This window comes from Diplodia seriata (genome assembly GCF_021436955.1).
Source record: "Diplodia seriata strain FDS-637 chromosome Unknown scaffold_8, whole genome shotgun sequence".
Taxonomy (NCBI): Eukaryota; Fungi; Ascomycota; class Dothideomycetes; order Botryosphaeriales; family Botryosphaeriaceae; genus Diplodia; species Diplodia seriata.
Genome location: NW_027117315.1, coordinates 267,650 through 293,481, shown reverse-complemented (window position 1 = coordinate 293,481; position 25,832 = coordinate 267,650). Strand labels below are relative to the sequence as shown.

General features: G+C 59.8%; 11 protein-coding genes across 11 annotated transcripts; 5 read left to right on the top strand and 6 right to left on the bottom strand.

The window, feature by feature from the left end:
• Window positions 1-390: 390 nt before the first annotated feature.
• Window positions 391-950, top strand: TTR1 (Glutaredoxin; the record flags this gene model as incomplete). The annotated part of the gene is made up of 3 exons (XM_066779106.1): window positions 391-442; window positions 505-603; window positions 793-950. 3 exons carry the CDS (start codon window positions 391-393, stop codon window positions 948-950), a joined length of 309 nt encoding a protein of 102 aa, XP_066629910.1.
• Window positions 951-2,957: 2,007 nt separating this feature from the next.
• MKK1 (Protein kinase C signaling pathway involved MAPKK protein) lies at window positions 2,958-4,144 on the bottom strand (the record flags this gene model as incomplete). The annotated part of the gene is made up of 3 exons (XM_066779105.1): window positions 2,958-3,087; window positions 3,153-3,889; window positions 3,941-4,144. The coding sequence occupies 3 exons, from the start codon at window positions 4,142-4,144 to the stop codon at window positions 2,958-2,960; spliced, it is 1,071 nt and encodes a 356-aa protein (XP_066629909.1).
• Window positions 4,145-6,668: 2,524 nt separating this feature from the next.
• DBP8 (putative RNA helicase) lies at window positions 6,669-8,263 on the top strand (the record flags this gene model as incomplete). The annotated part of the gene is made up of 2 exons (XM_066779104.1): window positions 6,669-7,156; window positions 7,207-8,263. The coding sequence occupies 2 exons, from the start codon at window positions 6,669-6,671 to the stop codon at window positions 8,261-8,263; spliced, it is 1,545 nt and encodes a 514-aa protein (XP_066629908.1).
• Window positions 8,264-8,766: 503 nt separating this feature from the next.
• Window positions 8,767-10,220, bottom strand: SLS55_007687 (uncharacterized protein; the record flags this gene model as incomplete). The annotated part of the gene is made up of 4 exons (XM_066779103.1): window positions 8,767-8,973; window positions 9,045-9,785; window positions 9,895-9,986; window positions 10,115-10,220. 4 exons carry the CDS (start codon window positions 10,218-10,220, stop codon window positions 8,767-8,769), a joined length of 1,146 nt encoding a protein of 381 aa, XP_066629907.1.
• Window positions 10,221-11,106: 886 nt separating this feature from the next.
• SLS55_007686 (uncharacterized protein) lies at window positions 11,107-12,561 on the bottom strand (the record flags this gene model as incomplete). The annotated part of the gene is made up of 4 exons (XM_066779102.1): window positions 11,107-12,026; window positions 12,086-12,231; window positions 12,296-12,428; window positions 12,480-12,561. 4 exons carry the CDS (start codon window positions 12,559-12,561, stop codon window positions 11,107-11,109), a joined length of 1,281 nt encoding a protein of 426 aa, XP_066629906.1.
• Window positions 12,562-13,551: 990 nt separating this feature from the next.
• SLS55_007685 (uncharacterized protein) lies at window positions 13,552-14,514 on the top strand (the record flags this gene model as incomplete). The annotated part of the gene is made up of 2 exons (XM_066779101.1): window positions 13,552-13,672; window positions 13,715-14,514. The coding sequence occupies 2 exons, from the start codon at window positions 13,552-13,554 to the stop codon at window positions 14,512-14,514; spliced, it is 921 nt and encodes a 306-aa protein (XP_066629905.1).
• A 412-nt stretch (window positions 14,515-14,926) lies between these two features.
• On the top strand, window positions 14,927-17,026 carry SLS55_007684 (uncharacterized protein; the record flags this gene model as incomplete). Its single annotated transcript, XM_066779100.1, has 2 exons — window positions 14,927-15,363; window positions 16,450-17,026. The coding sequence occupies 2 exons, from the start codon at window positions 14,927-14,929 to the stop codon at window positions 17,024-17,026; spliced, it is 1,014 nt and encodes a 337-aa protein (XP_066629904.1).
• A 476-nt stretch (window positions 17,027-17,502) lies between these two features.
• SLS55_007683 (uncharacterized protein) lies at window positions 17,503-18,836 on the bottom strand (the record flags this gene model as incomplete). The annotated part of the gene is made up of 2 exons (XM_066779099.1): window positions 17,503-18,464; window positions 18,524-18,836. 2 exons carry the CDS (start codon window positions 18,834-18,836, stop codon window positions 17,503-17,505), a joined length of 1,275 nt encoding a protein of 424 aa, XP_066629903.1.
• A 231-nt stretch (window positions 18,837-19,067) lies between these two features.
• SLS55_007682 (uncharacterized protein) lies at window positions 19,068-19,379 on the bottom strand (the record flags this gene model as incomplete). Its single annotated transcript, XM_066779098.1, has 2 exons — window positions 19,068-19,138; window positions 19,262-19,379. 2 exons carry the CDS (start codon window positions 19,377-19,379, stop codon window positions 19,068-19,070), a joined length of 189 nt encoding a protein of 62 aa, XP_066629902.1.
• Window positions 19,380-19,492: 113 nt separating this feature from the next.
• Window positions 19,493-19,925, bottom strand: SLS55_007681 (uncharacterized protein; the record flags this gene model as incomplete). The annotated part of the gene is made up of 2 exons (XM_066779097.1): window positions 19,493-19,763; window positions 19,918-19,925. 2 exons carry the CDS (start codon window positions 19,923-19,925, stop codon window positions 19,493-19,495), a joined length of 279 nt encoding a protein of 92 aa, XP_066629901.1.
• Window positions 19,926-22,150: 2,225 nt separating this feature from the next.
• Window positions 22,151-24,586, top strand: FKH2 (transcription factor; the record flags this gene model as incomplete). Its single annotated transcript, XM_066779096.1, has 1 exon — window positions 22,151-24,586. The coding sequence occupies one exon, from the start codon at window positions 22,151-22,153 to the stop codon at window positions 24,584-24,586; it is 2,436 nt and encodes an 811-aa protein (XP_066629900.1).
• Between the last annotated feature and the right edge of the window lie 1,246 nt (window positions 24,587-25,832).

The window sequence follows — 25,832 nt, the reverse complement described above, 5'->3', positions numbered from 1 at the left end:
AGTTGTTTGGGTGGCCGCGTGGGTGGCAGCTGCAGTGCGGTGCAGTGAGCGCCAAGGCCCGTCGGGGTTGCGTCATCCGGCGTCCCTGCGCCCTGCGCCCGCGGCAATCGGCAATGCTTGGCCTCGTTCGCGCCGTCACCACAGCACGAGCATTCTTCGGCTTAGCAATCGGGCGCTGACACAACCCCTCCAAACCCTGCCCCGCCTCGTCCACGTTCTTTGTCGCCATCCGGTCCAGGCCTCGCGCTATTACACTTCCCCACCCGTATATAACCACCGCACCCCTCCCACTTAGCTCGAGCTTGGATTCCCAAAGCTCCAGCGCCCCAACAGCTGCCCACCATTCAGTTCCTACGATCCTTCTTCACCCGCGCAACCAGTCCCGCCAGCATGTCTGCCGCGAAGACCAAGGCCCAGGGCATCATTGACGACAACGCCGTCGGTGCGTCATACTGCGACTCTGCCCTCTCGCAGCCCCGCCAAAGCTGACTTCTTCGACCACAGCCGTCTTCAGCAAGTCGTACTGCCCCTACTGCCGCGCCACCAAGACGCTGCTGTCCGAGCAGGGGGCCAAGTACTTCGCCATCGAGCTCGACCAAGTCGGTACGTAGACGCCGCCTGTCTCAACCAACCAGCCCTCTTTCCATTCCCGCCCCAGCATACACTCAAGTCCCTTTCTACCTCGGCAAGCGAATCCCGAGAACAGCCGGCGGCGCGCCGCGAAAAAAACACACTGGACCATTGGTGTGAAGGGGGAAATGAACCTTTGCTGACAGAAGGTCCAACAACCAGATGACGGCGCCGCCATCCAGGACGCTCTCGAGGAGCTGACGGGCCAGCGCAGCGTCCCCAACATCTTCATCGACAAGAAGCACATCGGCGGCAACAGCGACCTGCAGTCCAAGAAGTCGGAGCTGCCCAGCATCCTCAAGGCTGCCAAGGCCATCTAGATGTCTCTCCCTCCCATAACATGGTCGTTGCTGGTTCGAGCTGGCGATGAAAGTCGGGAAACCCCGTGGCAGTATTTTTTTTAGAGAGATACCATTTGCTAGGGTTTTGAGATAGAAATCGAATGATGTGAAATGAAAGTTTCATCTGAATTGGGGGGGTTTTTGGCGTGAAGAAAAATACACCTGTACCCTGATCAATCTGCATTGCTGGCGCAGCAGATTGCTAAACTCCCGAACCTTCCTATCCGCCCTCAGAGATGTTGCATCAGGGGTAAGTTGAATATAAGTTCCGGACGTAAATGTGGACTTTAAATGCTCACATTTACGTCCGGATCTTTGCTTCGGTTACCCATGAGTGGAAGAAGTGTAACATCCTTCGCGAGACGCAGCCGTTGCAACCTACTACGCTAGCTATCCCTCCCACAGCTGCCTTGGACAGATACTGCATCATCACATTTCTATAGGTAGTCGAGCATGGTTTGGAATTTCTCTACGAGACAGATTGCGGGCGGGCGGGTCAATTTCTTGCTGTTGTGGGCAGCGGGACCAGGACACAGCAGCAACCAAGTCAAAAGCAAGTCATTACCACTCACTCCATTTGACAGCTGCGCGTCATTCTCCTCAACTGCAGTTGCAAAGCTGTTTCCTTTTTTTTTCTTTTTCTTTTCCCCGGCACACACGTAAAACACGGTGCCTACAAATTTGACCCCCCCATTTCCAATATTTGACCCCCCCTCCGCCAATTATTGACCCCCCCTCTCCCCCTCCCCCGGAAGAGCAACGTATTCTCCAGTTTTTACTACTAAATCACTAAGCAAATCCGGAGAATTTACTAAGATCTTATCGCTAGTAAGCCCACCTATTAACGCGACGGTAATGGAACGGTAAAGAGTAGATAGGTAGCTATTGCGGACGAGGGTTAAGGCCCGCGGGTCGGGTGTTGCCGCGCCGGCCGGAATATTAATAATCCGATCAAACTAAGCCTATATAGGTAAGCTTCCGTACGGATACCCGAGGAACACTACTTTACTTAAATTTAGTAGAGCGAGACTTCGATTAACACCACGCCTTATATATCGATTCTATTGCGATACAACTTCGCACATGTTAAGAAAGGCATATATTAATGCCTAGAAAAAGTTGCGTGGGAATTGCAGTCGATTTAGGTGTGATGGTTGACAGGTGGGGAGGGGGGGGGGGGGTTAATAATCGGCGAAGGGGGGGTCAAATATTGGAAATGGGGGGGTTAAATTTGTAGGCACCTAAAACACACACATCTGCAAGCCTTCATGAACATTTTGCGGAAAAAAAAAACGCAGAGAGCGCGGCGCCCCCTCCCTCCCCGCGCCCGTAATCTCTCTCTCTCGTCGTCGTCTCCATTACGCGGGGAGGTTAAGAAAGGGGTTACATACATCCACAATCGAACATACCATACCGCGAAAACCACACCTCCCCCTCACCGATGGAGGGAAAGCCAAAAAAAAAAAAAAGGATACAAGGAAGGATCAAAGACGAACCGAGAAGCGGGGGAGAGGGGAAGAAAAAAGCGAGTAAACGAATAGTATAAGAATAACAACAACAACAACAGAACGCCTTATACAATGCCATTGTGTGTGTGTGTGTGTCTGCGCTGGCGGCCGCCGCTGATCTTTAACGAATCAATAGTAAAACCTTCAGAAAGAACGAACCAAGTCCTAACAAGGAAAGAGATCACGTGTGGGGCTAGTAGTGGTCCAATCTCTTTCCCGAAAGAAGAAGAAAGCAAGGTAAGGTGTGTGTTTGGTTGGAAGCTTTTTGTGCTTTGAATTCTTTTTCCCTTTCTTTTTCCTTCCCCATCATCGTCTCCATCCCCTCCTTGCCTGTTTGAACAGCTCAACGCACAGCGCCACGAGCTTCGAAACTTTTGTGTGTGTGTGTATTCCGAAGTGTCTGGGAAGAGAGGAAAAAAAAATAATTTTTGTTGACACTTCTTTCTTCCCCCCCTCGCTCTTAAAAGCAACAACAAGCCTAGTCTTTCCATTCCCATACTTTCGCGAGGAAGGACTCCATGTTGACCTTCTTGCTCCTCATCTCAACCATCCACGGATGCTCCAGCATGCGCCAAGGTGTCGCCCGGCGGTTCGGTTCTTTCTCCAGACTATCGCGGTTCGGTCAGCTAAAAAGTGGCTTCTTGCCCCCATGGCGAAAAAAGTATCGACTTACCAGCATTCAATGAAGTACTTGAACCCGTCTCCCCAGAAGATGTTGTTCTTGGGTTCGTCCTTGAGCTTGGGGATCGGCTGGCGCACAATGTACGTGAGGAGGTCGATGAGGCCGGCACGCGGCGCTATCGCCCCGCTCTCGCCATCCGCGTCGGCCGGGAAGGGGAAGCGGCCTTGGGCGACTTCCAGCAACGTGACGCCCAGGCTCCACACGTCCGACGTGATGGTGTACGAGAGACCTTGGATGCGCTCCGGCGCCATGTAGTACGAGGTTCCAATAAATGTGTCGGCCATCCCCTTGGTGCCGAACTCTCCGCTGACGCCAAAATCGCAAAGCTTCACGATGCCTTCCCAGGCATTCAAACGAGAGCCTTTGGCGGCCTGCCTCGAGCCGTCGGGGTTCATGGGGGAACGCGACAGAAGAATGTTGGAAGGTTTGATATCACGGTGGATGATGCGCTTGCTGTGAAGGTATGTCAGACCTTCGAGCACACCGCGCGCAATCACACCCAGCACCTTCTCTCCAATGCGGCCGCCGCGCCCGAGGACTTCTCGATAGACCGAGTCTAGAGAACCGCCCTCGCAGAATTCCATGGCAATGTTGATTATCGAGGTATTAGACGGAGGCTGGAAAGCTCCATAGTAACGACAAATACTGGGATGTTGTAACGAGGCGTTGAACTGCAGCTCACGCACAATCTGACGTTTTATGCTAGGGTCGGGATTCGAAGTGATGATCTGGAGCAGTCAGCGTCCGATACGAGGAGGCTAGGGGTGTGCGAGTCTCACCTTCAACGCAAAAACAGTCCTGGAACCCTTCAAGACACACCTCGTAACTGCACCGCCCGCACCTTCGCCTAGCGAGCCCAGCTCCTCAATCAGACTCTCCTTGCTTGCCGCTCTCCAGCCGGCATTATCCAAATCGCCAGGTTCCAGGTTTGCGCCCTTGTCGATCTGCAGCTTCTCAAGGTCGGGAAGAACCATGCCCGACATGTCACTATTGGTCCGTGCCATCTCCGTGGATGAGTTGGAGTTAAGGGTGGGCGACTGCCCGTTAGAGAGAGCCGAGATGGGATCGTGGTTGTTGTTTATCGTGTTAATCTGCAACGACGGCGGCCCGCGGTCGCCGACGCTGCCGCTCCTGCTTTGGGCCGACGCATTGCTGCTTCCTGACGTCGAGTTGCCTGGTAATTGTAGTTTGAGACCCGTCACGCCCCGTTTCGCGGCACCGCCGCCCTCTTGTGGTGTTGCTTGGCCACCGCTGGGGGTGGCAAGGGCCAGTTTCGGGAGAGATGGACGGGCGTTAAGTGGTTGTTGCGGAGGGAGGAGGGCGGGCATTTGCTGGACATCGTTTGTTTGGCCGTTCACGACCGGCCTTGCGTTGGGAGACGGCGGGATGGAGAGGCCCAGGCGTGGAGCGCGCGGCGACGAGTGGCTCCGCGCACCCGGGATCGGCGGGCGGAGCAGAGGAGCCGGCGTCGACATGTCGGCGGAGGACTGAGTCTGGTGTTGCGGGGTACTGGGGCGCGAGCCGGACGAGGGCTGGTTCGGCTGCATGTAGGGTGGTCTGGGAGGGCTGATTCGAGCTGACTCGGGCTGACTCGATTGTCGTCTGGAGCAATCGAGGGCAGTGGTCGAGCTAGTCACACGGCCAAAGCCCTTGTGCAGGGTCTGCAAGCACCCGCAGCGATGCCACCGGCAGCGTTAGGCACGCGGCGGGAAACGCTGCGGGAAGAGGCTCGGACCGCGCTTTGTGTCCCTTTGTAGATTGACCCAGCTGGCGGGTCGGGCGGCGCTTGGCTGCAGCAAGGCTAAGGTCGCTGGGTGTGCGAGGAGAGCCGTGCTGGACGAGATGGCGGGAGGGGATCCACGAGCCGTGGCGGGCGAGGGAGTGGAGGGTTGGCGGAGATGCCTGGTTGGCGATGTGGGAGGGGAAAGCAGTGGTGGAGCTCGCGGTTATCGAGGCCGGCCGTGCGGGCGTGCGGTGGGACCGGTGGAGCGTCAGGACAAGCAGCTATCACGAGCAAGGCGGCGGGAGCGGCGCGGGGCTTGCGGAGGCGTGCTGCGGCGTGCGGCGGCGCAATGGACGAGGCCGGAGCAGCTGCGCGAGCTGGGTCTGCGTGTGCGTCTGCGGCTGGTGCGCGTCTGCGTCTGCGCCTGGGTTCTGGCGCGTGCTGGGACGGGGACTGGGTCTGCCGAGTGATCTCCCTCTGAGCTGGATGCGGGCAGCCCTACGGCAGGCAGGCGGCAGGCGGGGGAGCAAAGCGAGCGAAGGGATGCAGAGGCAGAGGGGAGCAGTCGAAGCCGGGCGGAGCGCCGGTTTTACGGTTGTGGCCGTCGTGTAGCCGCCCGCGTGCGAGTCGATTGAGGCGTAGCTGGTCGTTGGGCTGTGGGCTGGAGGCCGGGGGCCTGGTGCGTTTCATAAGGCGCTGTTCTTATGTGCCGCCGCTGCGCGCTGCCGTCCTGCGCCAGCGCGCGCGCAGTAGGGGCGCCGGCCGTGGGAGCACTTCACCGACCCCGGCGGCCGCGACATGTTCAAAATGGTGCTGGAGGACTGCGCAGCTGGCGGTGAATTTGTGCCCTACTACCGCCGGCTGCAGCGTGGTCAGAGAGCCGCCGCCCGCTCCATGGCCTTAGCCGGCCACCCCTCGAGCAAACCTGGGCACGGCGACGTCACGCTTGCACGATCCGCCCCAATGCCTGCTGACGCCGGCCCTCCTGCGCCTGGAGCGGGCCAAAACCGCAGCAGCACCAGCACCAGCACGCTCGACGAGCAACATTGCGTCCCACACGTGTCCCGGACGCTGTGGCCGGGGCTGCGGACGCGGACCCGCTGGCCAGCCCGAGTCTGCCAGAACCGGGCCCGTCACGGCTCGCCCGGGGCGCATCTCGCCGGTGCGCTTGGCAGTCTGCGCGCTTCATCAAGGTGCCGCCGGCCTGCCTGACTGCTGCTGCTGCTGCTGCTGCCGCATGCTGCGCGCTGCCCTCTGCATGTGCAGCTGTCTGCTTCTGGAGGGTTTGAGTTTGTGGCCAGCCCGCGCTTTGCGCCGCATCCCGGTCGGCGTGCATCTTGATGATCACCAGGGGATCTCGCCTGGAGAAGGCCTCTGATCAGGCCGAGATGCATTGATGGACCCTCGCGCGGCAATCGCACGCTCGGCGCTTCGAGGCAGCGTGCCATTTGGTGTCGCGCAGCCATGGTGGAACTGCTTTGAGGGGCTCATGATCGCGGCGACGCATGCACGTAGAACGGACAATCATGCTGCCAGCCAACAGCAATGCGCCGCGCGGGAGTTGGAATCACAGCCTTGGCAGCCAATCGACGGCACGAGGCCTACGGGCGATGCAGGGCGATGATAGGCGACGATTCACTTGCTCCCATCGGCGAAGCGACGCAACGCCGAGCTAGGGGCTGACTAAGCGACCCGGAAAAACTCGCTCCAGGCCCGAGCGCCCAAGATTTTCTGACGACTTTCGTCGGCCGCCGACCATGAGCGGCCGACCACCTCGCAAAACAATGTCGCCCTCGTCCGTAGACGCCTCGTCCTCGGCCTCCGACTCGGAAAGCTCCCATGTTAGTGTCGAAGAGAACGGAGCCAGGAAAAGGAGAAGACTGTCGCCTGTCGCCGACTCGGACTCGGAAGATGTGCCGCACCCCAGGGCCATGCCCGCTTCCACCCTCTCCCGCGTGAAGACGAAAAACACTGCTGGTGCTGCCCAAAAAGACGCGCCCGCTGCCATTCTCGCTTCCCAGAACTACAAAGAAAACCTTTCCTTTGCCTCTCTCAATGTTTCGCCATGGCTCGTTGCATCTCTGTCTGCCATGGCCATCAAAAAGCCGACCGGCGTCCAAAAAGGCTGCATCCCCGAGATTATCAAGGGTCGAGATTGCATAGGTGGTAGCAGAACAGGTTCGGGTAAGACAGCTGCCTTTGCGGTGCCCATCCTCCAGAAATGGAGCGAAGACCCTGTGGCCATCTTTGCCGTAGTCCTCACTCCAACCCGGTATGTCGTTCCAATCCTCTCACATATAAACCCTTCTGATGTCCCTACAGTGAACTTGCTTTGCAGATTTACGAGCAGTTCAATGCTATTGGAGGACCCCAAAATCTCAAGACCGTCCTGGTCACTGGTGGTTCCGACATGCGCTCACAAGCAATAGCACTGGCTTCAAGACCCCATGTTGTGATTGCCACTCCCGGCCGTCTTGCTGACCACATCAACTCGTCGGGTGAAGACACCATCAACGGCCTCCGTCGAGTGCGCTTCGTTGTCCTTGATGAGGCCGATCGCCTTCTTGCTTCTGGCCGTGGCAGCATGCTTCCGGACGTCGAGACATGTCTTTCGGTCCTCCCACCGTCCGCCCAACGGCAAACATGCCTGTTCACAGCCACAGTCACGCCCGAGGTCCGCGCCCTGAAAGACATGCCGCGAACCCCCGGAAAGCAAGAAGTGTTCGTCTGCGAAGTCGACACGGAGGACCTGGCCGTCCCGACGACGCTGCAGCAAAAGTACCTCCAGGTCCCCGTCACCCACCGAGAGGCCTTCCTGCACACCCTCCTCCTCACCCCCGCCAACACGTCCAAATCCACCATCATCTTCGTCAACCGCACCTCGACCGCCCAGCTTCTCGAACAGATGCTGCGCCTGCTCGACCACCGCGTCGCGAGCCTGCACTCCGGTCTCCCGCAGTCCCAACGCGTGTCCAACCTCGCTCGTTTCCGGGCCAAGGCCGCCCGCATATTGGTGGCCACGGACGTCGCCGCCCGCGGTCTGGATATCCCCGCCGTCGAAATGGTCGTCAACTACGACGTCCCGCGGGACCCTGACGACTACATCCACCGGGTCGGTCGTACGGCGCGTGCGGGACGCGCGGGTGAGAGCGTGACGATGGTCGGGCAGAGAGACGTCGAACTCATCTTGGCCGTCGAGAACAGAGTCGGCACGAAGATGGTCGAGTTCGAAGAGGAAGGCGTCAATATCGAGACCAGGGTCATTCGCGACGCGCTGAAGATTGTGGGGGAGAAGAAGAGAGAGGCTTTGCTGGAGATCGGGGAGGGAAGGGATGTCACCGGGAAGAGAAAGAAGGGGATGGTGAAGCGCAAGAAGTGAGGATCGCGGATATCATGGTGGATTGGGAGAGAATCGATGCCTTTGCGCCCCCGCAAAAGGGGCTGTGTTATTCCTACTCGGGCTGGTGAAACAAACATCCCGACAGAGATGCGAGTTCTAAAAACGTACAAACCACGTCTAGATATACCCACATAAGTCGACTACAAGACTACGGCGAGATAGGTGTGAGACGGCTCAACGGGTACTCCCTGCAGGACCCAAGCATAGCGGGTTGCAAGATAGATAAGGAAGAGCACACCGCTCCTCCATGCACATGCATCATGAGTTCCCAAAGCTACAAGACCTTGCAAGTCAATCTAGGGAAGTATGAATATCATTTCCTAGAAACGCTGGTATACTTCCAACTCAAAACAATTGAAGAACCTCGGGCTTCATCCTGACCTAAACGCTAGTTTTGACGCCAATAACCGTGTCCGTAACACAGGTGTCAACAAGGTCCCGGGCAGTGGCTTGTCCTTCTCCCACTCTGACTTTCAGAGTCCTCACGAAAGCGGTCCGTTTGGATGAATGAGCACCTTGGTATACCCGTCGATCCGTTTGTCAAACTTCTCATACGCATCCGACGCATCATCAATCGAAATCTCATGAGAGACGACGAACGAAGGCTTGGCCTTGCCCGCGACGATGAGATCCCGAAGGTATCTGTTGTAAGCCTTGACGTTGCACTGGCCGGTTCCGATGGACAAACCCTTCAGCATTCGTCAGCACAAACCTTCTCCCACAACGCCCCCCCATCCCGCCCTCCCCCTCACTCACTCACCTTCTCGAACAGCTTCCCAAACGAGATCAAAATCTGCCCCTTCCCGCTCTGCGCATCCGGCGCCCCGGGATCCGCGGGCACATACAACCCGGGCACCCCCAGCCCGCCCGTCGGCCGCGTCACCATGATGAGCTGCTCCAGCACGGCATTCGGCCTCTCCCCCCCGGCATCCACCGCCTGGTACCCGACCGCGTCGACGGCGCGATCCACCATCTCGCCGCCATTCGCCTCGATGATCCGCGCCACCGGATCGCCCTCTTGGAAGTTCACCGCGACGCACCCGATCCTCTCCGCCGCCTCCAGCCTCTCGCGCACCCGATCCACGACAAACACCCTGCTCGCGCCCCTCAGCACCGCCGAGTACGCCGCCATCAACCCGACCGGCCCCGCCCCCCACACCGCCACCGTCTCCCCCGCCCGAAACCCCGCGAGCTCCAACCCATGCCAGCCCGTCGGGAAGACGTCCGCCAGCAACGCGTAGTCGGCCTCGCGATCCGTCCCCGGCGGCAGGACCAGCGCGTTGAAGTCGGCGTAGGGCACGCGCAGGTATTGAGCTTGGCCCCCCGCGTACGGGCCCATGGCGACGTAGCCGTAGGCCCCGCCCGCGAAGCCGCTCGGGTTGACGCCCGTGCAGAAGGCGGTAAGGCCCTCTTCGCAGTTGCGGCACCGCCCGTCGGCGACGTTGAAGGGGAGGACGATCCGGTCGCCGGCGTGGAGGAGGGTTACGCCGCTGCCGACTTCCTGCGTGGGGGGAGGGGTGGGGTGGTTAGTTGTGGGTGTAGTGTACGTGGGGACGAGAGGGAGAGGGGAAGGAAGAGAGAGGGAGAGAGGAATTGGCAAGCGTACGTACGGTGACTATGCCCATGTTCTCGTGCCCGAATATCAAGCCGGGCTCGGCGGCCGTGCGGCCCTGGTACATGTGGAGGTCGGAGCCGCATATGGCTGTTGTGGTTGGCAGAGCAGCAGGAGCACCGTCAGTTCTGTTGGATTTGGAATGAAAAAGGGGGAGGAAGAAGAAGAAGGAGGAGAAGAAGAAGGGCGACCGTGATGGGGACACGCGTTAAACATACCCGCGGTGGTGACCTTGATGATCACGTCGTCCGGGTGTTCGATTTTCGGGACGGGCACCTCCTTGACCGAGACCTTGAACGGCCCCTCGTAGTGGACTGCTTTCATGGTTTGTGCCATTTTTTTTCTTCTCTGTTCCGAACGCGATGATTAGGACCCTTTCATCGAACCGAGCGGCGATATATCTCAGTTTCCCAAAAGCACAAGCCACAGGAAGGAGAAATACCGCCCGCGGAAGCAAGCGAGCGGCCCTTTGTAATAACGGGACCCTCTCCCTCAAGAATGAGGGGTGGGGAATGCGGACGGCTGCGGCGGCCCCTCACTCAGAGACAAGAGCTGCGCGGGGGAAGAACGACACCCTTTGCTGGAGACCCAATCATGTCGATGCATCAACGTCATCATTGGCTGCATCCCGACATCCAGTCTACCGGGGATGGTATCTTTTCGCAATCCGGCCGTTCGTCCAGAAAAGGTAATTGGTGCGGGTATCGACATGATGATGATGATGATGATCTTTTCCCCGCATTGCCTTTCCCCCCCTCATGACCGCCTCCTCATCTCCGCCCAGCTCCGACCGGCGTCGAGACCGCGCGTAATCGAGTAACCACGCGTGACTTAGTACAAGGAATCGTATCGCAAAAGCCGGTATGAGCTCGGAGCCGAAGCATTTGTCCGGATGTCCTCATCCACATGCACACGTCGTCAACTACTCACCACTCGTAGCCTGTTTCAGTGCTGAAACATCAAAGAGGTTCCGTAGAAACTCTAGATCGAAGAGCATTACATCGTCACATCCACTCTCATTCTCGCTCCTTACTCGGTTCCAGAATACAAAACCCACGATACCTCCGAAAAAACCTCACCGCATCAACAAACTCCGCAATCATGGCCAGCACGATCCACGAATACAAGACGAAAGCCAACTACGCTCACACCTGACCAAAAGACCCCCAGAACAAAAGAAAAAGAAGCCGCGTTCCCGACCTTTCCTCCTCTACACCTTCCCCCTCAACCACTCCCTCGTCTCCGTATACATCTTCAGCTCCTCAAAGTCGAACCCCCACATGGTATCGACCCAACAAGCGACATGGCCCTCGCCCTCTGCCAAGACGCACGCCACCTCGCCCGCTTCGCCCCCGCCGCTCGGGCCGGGCCTCCACTCGTTCCTTACGCTCTCGGCGCAGTTCAAGATGCCGTCCAGCAAGACCTCGTACTCGCCCGCGACGAACAAGACGTCCCGGACCGTCCCCCCCAACCCCTTCCACCAGCCGGCGGGCACGTCGACGGGCTCGTTGTAGGGGTCCGTCGGGCGCCCGCCGAGGAAGAGGGTCGACCAGCGGGAGACGGCGGCGGCGGCGATCATGTCGCGCGAGCGGTTGGTCGTGTACGACTTGGTCGTCGTGTCGAACGAGACCCAGGGCGAGATGAGGACGGCGGCGAGGAGGCGCTCGTTGTTGTTGCTGTTGTTGTTCGACGCGCTGCTTCTGCTTTCGTCTCCGCCTCCTTCGACCGCGGCCGCTGACACCTCGCTGCTAAAGCTGAACCCTTCGGCCACGCTGTCGGCCCTGCCCGCCACCACGTCTTCGGTCGAGAAATCCCTCAGCTCCACCGCCGGCACGGCCGCGGCGTCCGGGTGCGGGTGCAGGATGTGGCTCAGCAGCGCGAGCGTGAGGTTGCCGCCGGCCGAGTCGCCGCCGAGGATGATGTTGCGGGGCGCGACGCGCAGGTTGCGCAGGACGTGGTTGAGCAGCTGCGCGGCCTGGCCGAGCTGGCGCGGGTAGGCGGCGAAGGGGGCGACGTCGTAGTGGAGGACGAGGGCGGCGATGCCGTTGGGTGCGGCGGGACCGAGGTCGGTGATGAGGGCGTGGACGAGGTTGAATTGCTCGGGGGCGGCGGGGACGGAGTAGCCGCCGCCTGGTTTTTTTTTTCGTGTTATTGTCGGTGGTGGTGGATTGCGGAGAGAAATGGCTTACCGTGGAAGAAGATCCACACCTTCTCGGCGCCCTTGGAGCCGACCCAGTACGCGTTGGTGCCGTCTTTCAGGGTCTCGGTGGCGGGCTGGACGTTGAAGCGTTTGCAGTAGGCGAGGTACGAGTCGTCGGTTCCCGGCGCGAGGAATCTGGCAGTGGGAAGAAAGGAAAAGGTAAGTTTCAGTCATCTTCTTCATGATTTGGTGGCCATACTGCTCCGTCCGCGAGGTGTTGTTTGCGGTGAGCGTCCGCACCGCCGTGTAGCCCAGCAGCCGTGCGAACGAGGTAGGCCGTTTGTGTTTCGACTTGAACTTGGCCGTCAGCGCTGTCCAGAAGGTTTTCCCCACTGTTCAATAGTCAGCAGCACTCGAGCCCAAGAGTTGTCGGCGGAACGTACGGACGGCGGCGAAGATGGGCAGCAGACCCAGCTTCTCGAAGAAGCCGAGTCTCAAGTCGGCAGGCCGGGGGCGCGGGGCCATGATGGTTGGTGGGAGGAGAGAAACAGAAGCTGTGTCTCACCGTGGTGCGATGAGCTTCTTTTTCACCTCGTCCAAGGTCAGCCGCGCTGTAGGCAAGAGCGGGCGGCGCTGATTTGCTGGGCATGCGATCGACGTAGCACCATGGAGTCCCCGCATTTCGGCATCCCCCTGCCGCTGCACCCTCGTCCCATTGGGGCAACGCTCGTTTCGTGTGCGATGGTGCTAGCGATAGTCGAGCGTTGTTGCAAGGGTCCGGTGGCGTCTCTAGCGGATGCTCTCGAGGTCAGCGAAAGACTTAAATAGCGCACTAAGCATCATCTTGGAGCTGCTGTGCCATGTCTCGGGGGCCGGAATCGAGCCTGTGTCGTCCGCTGCTCACCGGCCGCGTGGGTGGGTGCAACTTGCCGCCTTGGACTCGTCTGGGCGAGAAGCGGACTGATCCCTGCGCGTCAGCCATGGCGCGTGGACTTGGCTCCGTACCCTTATCTTTGGTGTTTGACGAGGACGGAGTATGACGGCACAGTCTCAGGTAGCTCCACACTCTTCCGACGTAGGTAGGTGAATCCATTGTCCGGGGTAGAAGGTAGACAACTTACCGGCTGGGCGGTATTTCTATGAGGCAGGTCGGGAAGGTCCATGTACTTTAAAAGCGGAAGCGGCTTCGGGCGAGCTGTGGCCGAGGCTGGCCTGACTCGCGTGCTGCAATGCCGTCACGCGGGGGAGGGGCACTTCTTCTCTCACCACTCTCTCTTCTCTGCTGACCTGCAGCCATTCTCTAGCTCATCTGCAGCTTCGAGCCTCAAGACCCACTTGCAATGCCGACTCCAAGGTCAGAATCTCTGAATCTATCCAGTTCACAGCTCACCACCGACCAGCTATGTCCTTGTGACCGGATCCACCGGCTTCATCGGCAGCCATGTCGTAGACACTCTGTTACGCCAGGGCTTCAAGGTCCGTGGCTCTGCCCGCTCCAAAGTCAAAGCCGACGAAATGCTCGCCGTCCGTCCGCAATGGAAAGGCCAATTGGACTTCGTTGAAGTCGCGGACTTCGAGGGCAAAACCGATCTCACCGACGCTGTCAAGGATGTGGATGCGATAATACATGTTGCCAGTGTACGGGAACCTTGCTTGCTTGAATAATATAAGAGGAGAGGAAAACTCACCAGTCCCCAGCCTTTCAACTACAACGTCACCAACAACGAGCAAGAACTCGTCCTCCCCGCCATCAACGGCGTCCGCGCCATCCTCTCCGCCGCCGCCAAGAACCCCAAGATCCAGCGCATCGTCCTCACCTCTTCCTTCGCTGCTGTCGTCGACATCGCCCGCGCCGCCGGGCCCGACTTCACCTACAACAGCACCCACTGGAACCCGCTAACCTACGACGAGTCCATCGCGCCCGAGACCACTGCAGTCGTCGCCTACCGCGGGTCCAAGAAGTTCGCCGAGCTCGAAGCCTGGCAGTACATGGAGAAGCAGCACCCGCACTTCGACCTCGTCACTCTCTGCCCGCCCATGGTCTTCGGCCCCGTCGCCCACCCCGTCAGCAGCCCCGCCGCCCTCAACGAATCCAACGCCCAGCTCTGGTCCATCCTGGACAAGACCAAACCACTGCCTGAAGTGAGGGTCCCGCTTTGGATCGACGTGAGGGACTTGGCCCGCGCCCATGTCGAGGCTCTGCTGCGTGATGCCGCCGGCGGCAAGCGCTATACCCCTGTCAGTCCCCAGCCGTTCTCGTTCGGTCTGGCGGCGCGCATCGTGCGCGAGCGCTTCCCCGACAGGGCGCGATCGCCGGGCACCGAGCCGGCGGCCGACGAGACGTTGCCGGGGCCGAGCTACGGGTTGGATGGCGAGACAACGGGGAGGGAGTTGGGCGTTGAGTACAGGCCGTTTGAGAACACGGTGGTGGATTTGGTGAGGCAGATGGAGGCGTTGGAGGCGGCTGGGTCGCGGTGAGGGAGAACGGAGGGAAGAGTGGGATGGAGGAAATGCATGCGAAGATAGACCAGATAGATTGATATATGATGCGACTTATACTATACTGTACGATGCTGTTCTTACTCGATCAGACTGTATGCGCGGTCTTGTGCTCCCACTTGTGACTTCACTCGCGAGCTGAAGAGCCACCTGTGTGACGAAACCTTCATCATCCCACAACAAACCCTAGTTTCCCCACAGCAATCACTCCAAAAAGCGGCAAAAACACACTGAGAGCCGCGTCCTGCGCCCGACCGTCCCCACCCGCGCTCCCACGAGAAGTCCAATGTTCTCCGACCAGCACCACATTGATCTCCCGCGCCATCCCGCATCCCCACGCCGTCCACTCCATCGCATCCATAATTGCGAGTCCCGGTCGCGTCCATCGAACATGGCACTGCCACAGTCCCGACCAACCGATCCTTTCTCCGCGCAACTCACGAAAGAGAATGGCACTGTTCTCAATCGCCGCGCTCCCAACGCGCACATAGGCAACATACCCGTCCCGAAGACGACGCCCAGCGTGATCAAGACCTTCAGCCTCTACAACCGCAAGCCCGCGCCGTTCGAGTTCAGCAAAGACAAGAAGCGCCGGTTCTACGGTCCGCGCTCGAACTTGGCCGAGGCCGCGCTGAGCTGCACGACCAAGACCACATCATCCGCGCCCTCTTCCAGCTCGGCGCCAGCAAAGTCTCCGCCCACTTGCGACTCGCCGACTCCGAAAGACTCACGATCTCTTCTGTCATCTACACCTGTCGGCTACAATAACAGCGGCGCCATCACCACGACTGACAGCGCGACAACTTACGAACCGGTCGTCAGCATCACGTCGCCCCATCCCACTCCCACAACAACCGCTCCATCCGCAGCCGCCTCACCCGCGCTCCCAGCTTCACTCTCGCCCGCACCCTCGATCCAGCGCACCCCAAGCCGTTTCTTCCTCGGCCACCCCTCCACCACCACCGCCACCGCATCCGCAACCTCACCCACAACCACCACCATGACCTCCCCACCGACCTCTCCCAAGCACCCAGAAGCCGACGCCCCCTCCCTCTCCACCCTCCTCAACACCATCATCACGACCACCACCACCGGCCACACCCGCCGCACACCCACCGCCACCACCTCTCCCTCGACCCTCCGCCTAATCCCCGAACCCCTCCGCATCCCCATCCGCCGCCACGGCCACGGCCACGGCCACGTGCGCGGCCGCCACGCGCCGGAAACGGCACCGTCTTCCTCGCCGCCGCCGCCGCTGCCACCCTCACTGCTGCTGCCGCCGCTACCGTCATCGAGTTCGCCGCCGCCGACGAGCGACAGCGCCGCCGCCTGCGGACGGAGGAGGAGGAAGATGATGATGGTGACCGCGTTGAGCAGCGACGAGGAGGAGGAGGAGGAGGGAGACTATGATGACAGCAGCACGACGGCGGCGTGGTCGACGAGGACGGGAACGACGACGGTGACGGCGATGACGTCGTCGCCTTTGGTGGGGGGCTGCTCTGATATGGTCGTCGTCGTCGGCGATGGCGATGGCGGCGACGGGGGAGCAAGTGCGTGGGATGACAAGCGGCAGAAGCAGCGGCAGCAGAAGCAACACCAACAGACGACGCCCCGTCGCCTGCTATTCCCGCCTCGTGAGGCGGTGGCGGTGGCGGAGGCGGGAGGACGACGAGGAGATGGAGATGGAGTTGCTTACTCTTCTCCTTTCACATCGGTTTTCTCTCCTTTCTTCTCGTCGTCGTTGTCGTCGTCGCTGGATGGAGCGGTGGGTGGCCGTGACAGTGGTGGAATGGACGGTGCGGAGACGTCGGCGATATCGGTCAGCTCGGGCGCGGGAGGCGGCGGCGGCGGAGGAGGAGGGGGGGAGGAAGGAAAGAAAGGATGGCAGAACAGTGGTGGTGGTGGTGGCGGTAGTGGCGGCGGCGGCGGCAAGAAGAACAGTGGCTTCAACCACCAGAACAGCAGCAGCAGCAACAGCAACAGCGGTACTGGCGGCGGAGATGATGGTGCCAGCACTAGCAGCGAGCTCGCGATCGAACAGCTCGAGCGCGAAGTCCTCGCCCTGCTCTTCCCCGTCGCCACAGCCGCACCACCATCCTCATCCCCACCCCCACCACCTGTCCCAACGTGGTCGCGCTGCTCACAAAACGTCGACGCAGCAAGCGTCGCGCAGATGTACGCCCTCATGCGCGAGGCAGAAGAAGAAGAAGACGACGACGACGACGACAGCACTACCACCGACAGCGCCGGCAACAGCATCGACCATCTCGATCGTTGGAGACGCCGGCAGATGTCGACGATGGGCACCCATGGAGACGGAGGAAGTCAACAGCGGCGACACCAGACGAAGGGGGAGGGGGAGGAGAAGGAGACGGAGACGCCTCAGCCACCGTATAACCGGCGGGGCGTCGCGCACCAGAGCTCCGGACCGCCGCCGGCGATGCGGTTGCCGCGTCTGCCGCCATCGTCGCTGGGTCGTCGGTCGGGTTAGGGACGGGGCGGGGTGGGAGGGAAAGGGGTCGAGGCTGGCGTTGTGTGTGTGTGTGTGTGTGTGTGTGTGGGACGGGTTTGGAACGGCGACTCGGTTACAGGTTCTTCAGATTGGTGGGTGGGGGAGTTTCTCTGGTTGTTTTTGTGTAGGATGCTCGGGATTTGCTTTTTCTTTTTTCCATTTACGGGGTTGAGTCAGGCAGAGCAGGGAGCCGTTTTTCTTCGTCAGCCAGAAGAAGATCGATCATCGGTTGACGAGCAGTTGCCACTTAGACATATAGCTTGGGTTCTCCGTTGAGCGTGGTGGGGGAAAGACCCCCGTTGCAAACAAAGCTCGGTAATTCGGGGAGGTCGTTGTAAATCGAAAAGGACGAATCACATACATGATCGGTTCGATTAGTATTTGCACCAACAAGAGCGAGGAGGAGGATTTGGAGCTCCTTGTCCGTTGTGGACGACGCGAAAAAAACCACCTCCTCACCGACTCCTATTCACATCCGCCAACTCAATCCCCTCCTTCCCATCCTCATCGTGCCTGAAACTCGCCCTCCTCACGCTGCCACCAACCTGCTGCCCTCCCTGCAGCCCCTGCTCCGGCCTCATCAACTGCCGATCCCCCGCCTTCAAATACCCCGCCGCCTCGCCCCTCTCCGCCTCATCGCTCTCCTCGACCTGGCTCGCGCTGCCGCCGCCCTCGCCCCCCGCCGCCCGATCCTCGGCGCCGCTGCTGCTCTCCTCGCTCTCCTCCCCGTGGATGCCGCCCACGCTCTCCATCGTGAACGGGCTGGCCGTCGGCGCGTCCAGCACGGCCAGCTCCCGGGGCGAGAACCAGCGGGGCAGCAGCCACGTGCGCGCCGGTATCAGCAGCAAGATGAAGACGGGGAAGCCGACGGCGGCGATGGTCTGGGTGATGGCGAAGGTGGCGCCGAAACCAACGAGCTCGAGCGCGACGAAGGCCCACACGGCGCCGCGGCGGTCGATGCGGCGCAGTGGCTCGCCGCCGGGCGTGAGCGCGGCGTCGCGCGCGAGGAAGGCGAGCTTCTGCGTGATGCCGTTGCCCTCGAGCGCCTGCACGCCCATGACGAAGAAGAGCCCCGCGAGGACGGCCTGCGGGATGAGGTGCAGGACGACGAGGAGCGGCCCCGTCATGGTGCCGAGCGTGAGCAGGCCCTGCGCGAGGTTGGAGACGCGCTGCTCGACGACGTGGTCGACGACGCGGCGCGTGTGCCCTTTGTTGGTGGACTCGTCGTCGTCGGTGACGGTGCGGGTGACGCAGAGGGCGTTGGTGTGGAAGGGGGCTTGTGGGATGAGGCCGTTGGGGAAGGGGATGCCGAGGAGGCCCGAGACGCCCGTGGTGAGGCCGAGGAGGAAGATGTCCCAATGGAAGCCGGCGGGTTTGCGGAGGGGGAACTCGGTGCCTTGGGCGATGAGGGAGGATACTGGGGAGTGGGGTTGTTAGTGGGTGCGGTGTGGTGGAGATGGGGGGACAGAAGCTTACCGTTGTGGTCGAAGTAGAAGAGGATCGTTAAGAGGATGGCGAAGGGGATGGCGAGGAAGACTTCGCCGACTTTGATGTCCCAGAAGTGGATGAACCAGCCTCTGTCGGTGGTGGGGTAGAAGGCTTTGCTCGTGGGCAGCTTGAGGAGTTCGATGCCTTCCATCTTCCCAATGTGCGTGAAGCCGGTGAAGAAGATGACGGTGAGAGGCGTGGCGTAGTCCTCGATGAACTTCCGTACATATCTATGGAAGAGAGTGCTGTTGCCAACGACGCCTCCAATGTACGCGATCATGAGGACCAGAAGAGCGATCATGATGGAAAGATATGCCGACGCGTCGCCGGCTTCCCACTGACGTGTCAAGACTTGGATTCCTTTTTGCAAGTAGATGAAAGCAACGTAGAAGCCGAAGATGTCGCAGGAGAACCGAGTGACATATCGCAACCAATTGCAGGCGTTTGTGACGGCAAGAATCCAATGCATGACAAGTGACCATCTGAAACGAGATTAGGGAGGCCGGGGAGTCATGACAGACTTTGTGGGAGCTTACAGGCCAATCCAGCACATGAAGGAGAAGTAGTTGATTCCATGAGGGACGATGATGTCGTACACCTGAACTGTCAGTGCTGGGCTCATAAGGCAGGTATGGCGGACCTACGGTGTAATTGAAAACAGTAATGGGACCTGTTGACGTTAGCAAGTGTTTTCCATTTCCCTTGGAATTCAACGCATGGGCTCACCGGTGACGCCAACAATGACCAAAGGCTGGGCCGAGAAGATGGAAAAGACGACGGAGGCGAGCACAGAAGCCAGCAAGACTTCATTCACGCCAAAGCTGGAATCAGTCTTTGCAAACATGTCTAGCGAAAAAGCTAGAGCGGGGAGAATGCTGCCTACAGGTCAGAGAAGCTCACGGGTTGCGCGGGTCCAGAAATGCACGGCATATCAATTGATGTACTGTACGAATAACCTTACTTTGCAAAATACATGTAGATGGTGGCGGGGACGACCCTGTAGTCCCACGCATCGGTCCAGTCGGAAACGTAATAAGGGGCGCGCCTGCGGATGTCATGGACGATGCCTCTGAACCAGCGGATCTGCCACCACTTGGCATGCCTGTGGGTGGAGGCGGTGCGGGCCGAGGCGCGCGTCGTGTGGCGACTCAGACGGTCGTCGCTGCCGCCGGCGGGACGCATTTTCCACGAGGCCAGAGGACGGCGCTTCTGCCACGGCTTACGCGATCTGCGGTCAGTGGATGCGTGCGACGGTCGACGCTGGCCTGGGAGACTGTAGGCGTCGGATTGGGGCATGGTGGGCGGCGCAGGCTCAGGGCGCGGGGTGCTGGCCACTCGGAACGGACGGCGATGCAGCGACAGCCGGTGAGGGTCAGGGGAACATGGCCATGGTGGATGGGGATGCGGAGAGGTGAGATTAAGGTGCGTCTCGATCGCCGAGACGGTGGGGAGTCTGAGCGCTTGCTGCGTCCCCACACGCGTCATCGCCCGAGTCATTCCTCTCTGCCTTTTCAGCCGCCAGACCACACCGTCGCGCTAGTGCCGGCACCCGCTGCCGTGCTGCCCCTCTTGACTCGCTTGCCGAAGCCTTTGTTTCCAAGCGAATGGCGGTGAGGCTGCCCGCTGCTTCCTTTAAACCTCCCGCTCCCGCTCCCACTTCTGCTGTCTGCCGCTTAGCTCTCAAGATGACTACTGTTGGCAGACTTTACCATCTTGCAGCGCCTTTGGATTGCTGCACAGCATCTTGGAACCGTCGCTTGGATCCTTGGGCGCGCTTGCCTGATGAAATGCTATAACGTATGCAGAGTGAATGCGGAAGGCGGAGTCAACTGCTTCCCCGAGAAATGGGGTAGGTACACTCAACGTCTCTCGTTCTTTCTCAATCCCTCTTTCCTGCCGCCCGTACGTTCTTTTCACTACAGCCTCCCGCTCTCGCATCTTCATCACGTTCGTATCCAGCTACACATCAGCCCCAGTATACGTCTATCACATCTCAAACTATAAATTAGCTCCAGCATACGTTTACCCCGTCTTAAGCCATACTTCGGCTTCAGCATACGCTTCCCCAACTCCTCGCTTCTACCTTCGACTAGGTTGCGCACGCCAGCATCGACGTCACCTCACCGGGAACGGGGCCAGCCGATTGGTGGCAGCGCAACTACCACTGGGTCAGCGACAATACGCCCTTGTACCAGAATCTTGACGAGAAGAAGTGGTGGGGCGCCAAAAACCAGGCGATAAGGAGTTGATGGACGATACAAAGGCGGCGGAAGAGGATGATAGCAAGGTGGGAGTCAGAAAGAGAGTTCCGACGTCATTGTTAGAAATCAATAATTCCAAGGTCAGCAGAAAAGGAAACTGTTATAGTTCCCGCCGTGCCCAGCCCCCTCGTCTGTTGTTTTACTCCAGGTTCCCAGGTCTAGCCATGCGGAATGACATCAGTCGAGGCGATGACAGCATCGGTGGAACCATCGCCGATGACTGCCGGCGCTGAAGGTCGATGGACATGACACGCGGTCAAAAGTCATGATAGTTGACCATTCAGCCAAAGAGGCCGATATTCACAGCATAAGCCCAAGGCACCGAGTCGCACTTCACACGCTGCGCAAACCTAGGGAACGGAGATGCAACCGTGGACGCGGGCCGATTCCAAGAAACCTGAAGCTTTGGACCCCGGAGTACGCACAGACAGGGTCCAGAAGCCCAGAGGACGATGACGAAAATTTGAGGGCGGATCGATAAGCTGCCGACGCTAACAGCAGACAGCACAAACAACACGTTGGGAGAGGGCGAGGGCGAGGGCGAGCAGGTATAGAACACCTATACGGTCATGCAGATAGGCCGGCAACAGGAATGGAATGGGCCGGTGCCGGGTGGCCTGTGTGGGGCCAGGTCCCGTGAGCCCGAGCAAGGAGAGGCGCGACGCGTGCTGCAAGGCGAGTGCGACGCGTCTGTTGGGCAACAATCCAGAGTCCCTTGGCTCGCTGCGTGTGTGACTGCGCGGGCCTGGGGGGCTGGCGGTGCAGAGGCTGGTGCTGGGCCTGCTAAGCTCCGCGGCTGCGTCAGCACAGCAACCAGGGAGCAGAGGCCACCGGCCCAGCAAAGGGGTACAAACAGACGAGCCAAAGCGCCAGAGCGTGTGCGAGCTGGCAATCTTTTTCTCCTGCCTGCCCGCGAGGCATGTAAACCGTTTGCCATCGCTCCCGTCTGCGCCCTTGGCTCGCCACCCTTGGCTGCTTCGCGTAGTGAGCACGGGAAAACCCAAATAACGCGACTCCGCTGCCGGTCCGAGCCTCACAGCTTCGTAAACGACATCAACCTGCTGCCCACCCGGCCACACCCAGCCCCGAACACCCGCCCTCGCGCCCGCTGCGAGCTCCAGCGCTCGCTGCCCGTCCCATTGACTCCCGCTGCATCTTCCGCAATCCGCTCTCTCACGGTACGTCGCTGCCTTTGCCCTCCCGCTGCTGCAGCCGGGGCCTCCCAGCACCCGCCCTGCAGCGCTGCTGCAGTGCCGGGCTCACCACCTGCGCTCTCGCTTGTCCGCCGCCCCGGCTGCAACCCCAAGCACCTGCGACGGGCACAATGACTAACTGCGACCAGCCTGCAGACACCATGCCTCCTCGAGGCGGCCGCGGCGGTCGCGGCGCAAAGCGTGAAGTCGTCCAGGAGCCGTCGGATACGCCTGCTGCCATCGAGACGCCCACCCGCAAGAAGAGAAGAGTAAGCTCGCCTGTTCGACGCCAACCGCACCCGCAGCCGCAGGCAGTAACAGCGAGCCAGCTGAACAACACCGACGCTGCTGAACCGCCAGTCCCGACCCGCCCGCCCTCCGCCCAGAGCGACCGGACAATAGGAAGCGATGACGAGGATGACAACAAGGAGAAGCCCACGCCCGAGGAGCTCTTGACCCAGGTCGTGCCGCTGCTCCGCGTCGCCAACTATGTCACGAACGCCCAGGTCGAGCTCTCGAACGAACTGCAGAAGCGTGATCCGGCCATCGCCGAGAAGGGCAGCACCCAGGCTTACGCCAAGATCGAAGGCCACCATTGGGTCTTCTTCGCAAAGTCAACCCACGTCGTCATCGGCAGAGGTGAACACGGCTACTCTGCTCGCCAGGCGAACGAAAACGGTGGCACTCCCACCCAGCAAACCGACCAGTTCTACAGCTCGCAAACGCCTACTGCTTCCGAAAAGGTCCACATCGACCTTGGCCCCGACAAGCAGGTGTCGCGCATCCACGCCTGGATAGATTACGAGCCCGATGCGAACTCGTGGTTTGTTCTCGTCAACGGCCGCAACGGCCTAAAGCTGGATGACCGAACCCTTACGCGTGGCGAGAAGGTCAAGCTGCACTCGGGTTCCGTCATCGGAGTTTGTGGCACGGAGATGATTTTCGTGTGCCCTGGCGAGTCGATCGATGTTCACCCGTCGATTATCGCACGCGCCAGGCAGGGTGAGTCTGGTGAGGGCGAGGATGGTCAGGATGAGAGCTCGTTCCACCAGATGAACAACGGTCATGGAAAGACTGCTGGATCTCAAGGAGGTCTGGCTCCAACTAGCGCTCCGTACAACGGCTCGACTGCTCGCCAGCACGGCCAATACAACCAGAGTCACTCTTACCAGGCCCACCCGTCTTCATCGGGTCCTTTGGCGCCCAATACTCCCATTCCCTCGCGTACTAAGCAGTCTCCTAGAATCAAGACATCTCCCTCTGGAGCCTACTCCCGTGGGGTTATGCTTGAGAGCACGGAGCACATTGACTACAGCGCCGATAGTGCGAAGGACTTGAAGCCCCCGCACAGCTACGCCCAGCTGATCGGACAAGCCATCATGTCGTCTCCCGAAGAGCAGCTGACTCTGGCCAACATTTATGAGTACATCAAGAAGCACTATGCATTTTACCGCCACAGTGGTGGTGGCTGGCAGAACTCGATCCGTCACAACCTCTCACTTAGCAAGCATTTTGAAAAGGTCGCACGCCGTACGGACGAGCCAGGTAAGGGCATGAAGTGGCGGTTGGTTCCGGAAGAGCGCGAGAACTTTTTGAAGAAGGGCATCCACAGCCGCAAGACGCGCATGGGATCTTCGGGACCCAACTCGCCGGCGATCGCTCAAGCCAGCGAACGTCTGCATGGAGCTGTCACCGTCATTCCCGAAGTTCAAACTCCGTCTCAACCATCCAAATTCCGTGTCAAGGAGTCGCCCCGCTCCGTTACCCCACCTCTGGCCAGCTATCCGACGGCAAATGAATCATACACGCCCGACCGTGGCCCACAAACACAACGCAAGTCCCAACTCAACAGCGATCAGATCTTTACCCCCATGAATGATCGCAAGGCTGTATTCACATCCATGCCAGCCACAACCTTTGGCCGTGCGTTGGAGCAGGAGAGCCATGTGCGCAGCTCGGGAGCGATCATCGACAGCAAGACGGAGCCAGGCCCTACGCCGCGCCCCCGGTCTTCGCTCGACCTTTCTTACTCGCCGCCACCCACAAACGGCTACAAGACCGCTGGCCTGGACCTCCCGGAAACCTTCAATGGTCTCGTCACGCCCCTTGTTGCTAAGAACAAGCCACACCTCGCCCCTCCCAGCACGGCCAAGATGCCTAGCCAGTACTGCTATCTAAGCTCTCCTGCACCATTCTGGAAATTCGCCGACTTGGGATCCACACCTGCCCGCCCCTACGTCGATTTCAGTCCAAGCAAGGAGTCGAGGCCGTTCAGGTTTGGAAACAACGAGGTTGAGAAGGACGAGGAAGATGAGGAGGAAGAGGAAGAGGAAATGGAAGAGGAAGAAGAGGAGGAGGAGGAGGTTGAAGCAGGCCCAGTTCAACCCAGCTCGCCACCTGTCGTGATGGGCGACACGGCTAGTCGGAGCCGGGATGGATCCAACTCTGGAGAGGGAGATGATCTATCTCCAGCAACGCCAACTCGTCCGAGCAGTCGCCGGTTCAACACAGCTGAAGAGGTGGCGGTGAAGAAGCAGTTGCCTACGCAGCTGGAGGGTGATGAGAAGGATGAAGAGGGTATCGACCTCATGAGGTAAGTGTCACAGCCTTTCGAGGCAGAGGTGAGAATGGTCTAACGAGCCACAGGGGATTTCAAGGGATTGGAAGCTTCCACCGTGGACTCAATCAAAGCACTGGCTTCATCCGCCGCGGCTAAGCCATGCTCTCAATCCAATGCGGCGACAAGCGAATCCAACTACGAAAATGTGTATGTTTTGGCCTACGGGTCTGGCTAGAGGGTGTTTGGGTGCGCAGGTGCTCATCTGATTTGCTTCGGTTTCGATTCTTGTATGACACGTGTGCCATGCGGTTCATTCCCATACGTGTTTTTTTTTTTTTTTTTTTTTTCATTCTTCGGCTTCCTGTTCTGCTGCGCTCCGCTCGGTCGGGCGTTTGATTCGGAGGGTGGCCAAGTTCAGCGTTTCGATTCGTAGTCCTGGTGTACAGGTCATGGCTTGCGTGCTTGTTTACTGGCGATGGTAGGATTGAGTTGCAAGCAGCGACGACGGTTGACGACCATGTCTTGTTGATTGCTTTAGGTAACGTGCGAAAGAAGGATTTGTGGGCTTTTGGAAGCTGGCGGGCGAGTGAGAGTGACTTTGCGGTTACACAGGCCGGCCGCGCGCGGGCAGCTGGACCCTGGCGCGATGTGCAAACGTGCTTGCATGCCGATGTCGTGCAGGGTGTGTGAGTGGTGCTCGCTAGAAGCCCATTGCGGGCCAGGTTTCTGCGGTCGGCAGCCGCATCCCGACTCTGAGCCCATGCAGGCCCGGGGTGCCAATCGCAATTCACCCATCACCAACCCGTCGTCGTGCCTGGAGAGCGCGCGCAAGCGACCGGCCTCGTGCGCATCCGCCTGACCGTTCTCTCCACAGCCAGCGCATCCGCATGCTGCCGCGCAGAGTCGGCCGGAGCTGCAATGCCAGGACGCCCGCATCCGAGCCGAGCCTAACCAATCAGCCCGCCGACTCGCAGCCCTCCACTACTCAGCCCGCTTCCTTCGACGACACGTTTTCAGCGCCGCCGCCGACGCCGTACTCGCGATCAGCAGGCAGATCTCACCATCACCAGCCACCCAACCGTCTGGCCGAGACCCAATGCCGTCAGCCAGGCATTGAAAGGAGAGGATCCGAGAAAGACGACGCTCGTGCCAGCCGCAACCCCAAGGCCCGTAATTCTCCCCTGACGGCCCAGCTCCGTTTCCCATAGCTCCCAAATCTCCGCCCGCCGGCGCCTGAACTTGTCTCCAAGCGGCCCGTTGCGCGCCCCTCCATCCGAACGACA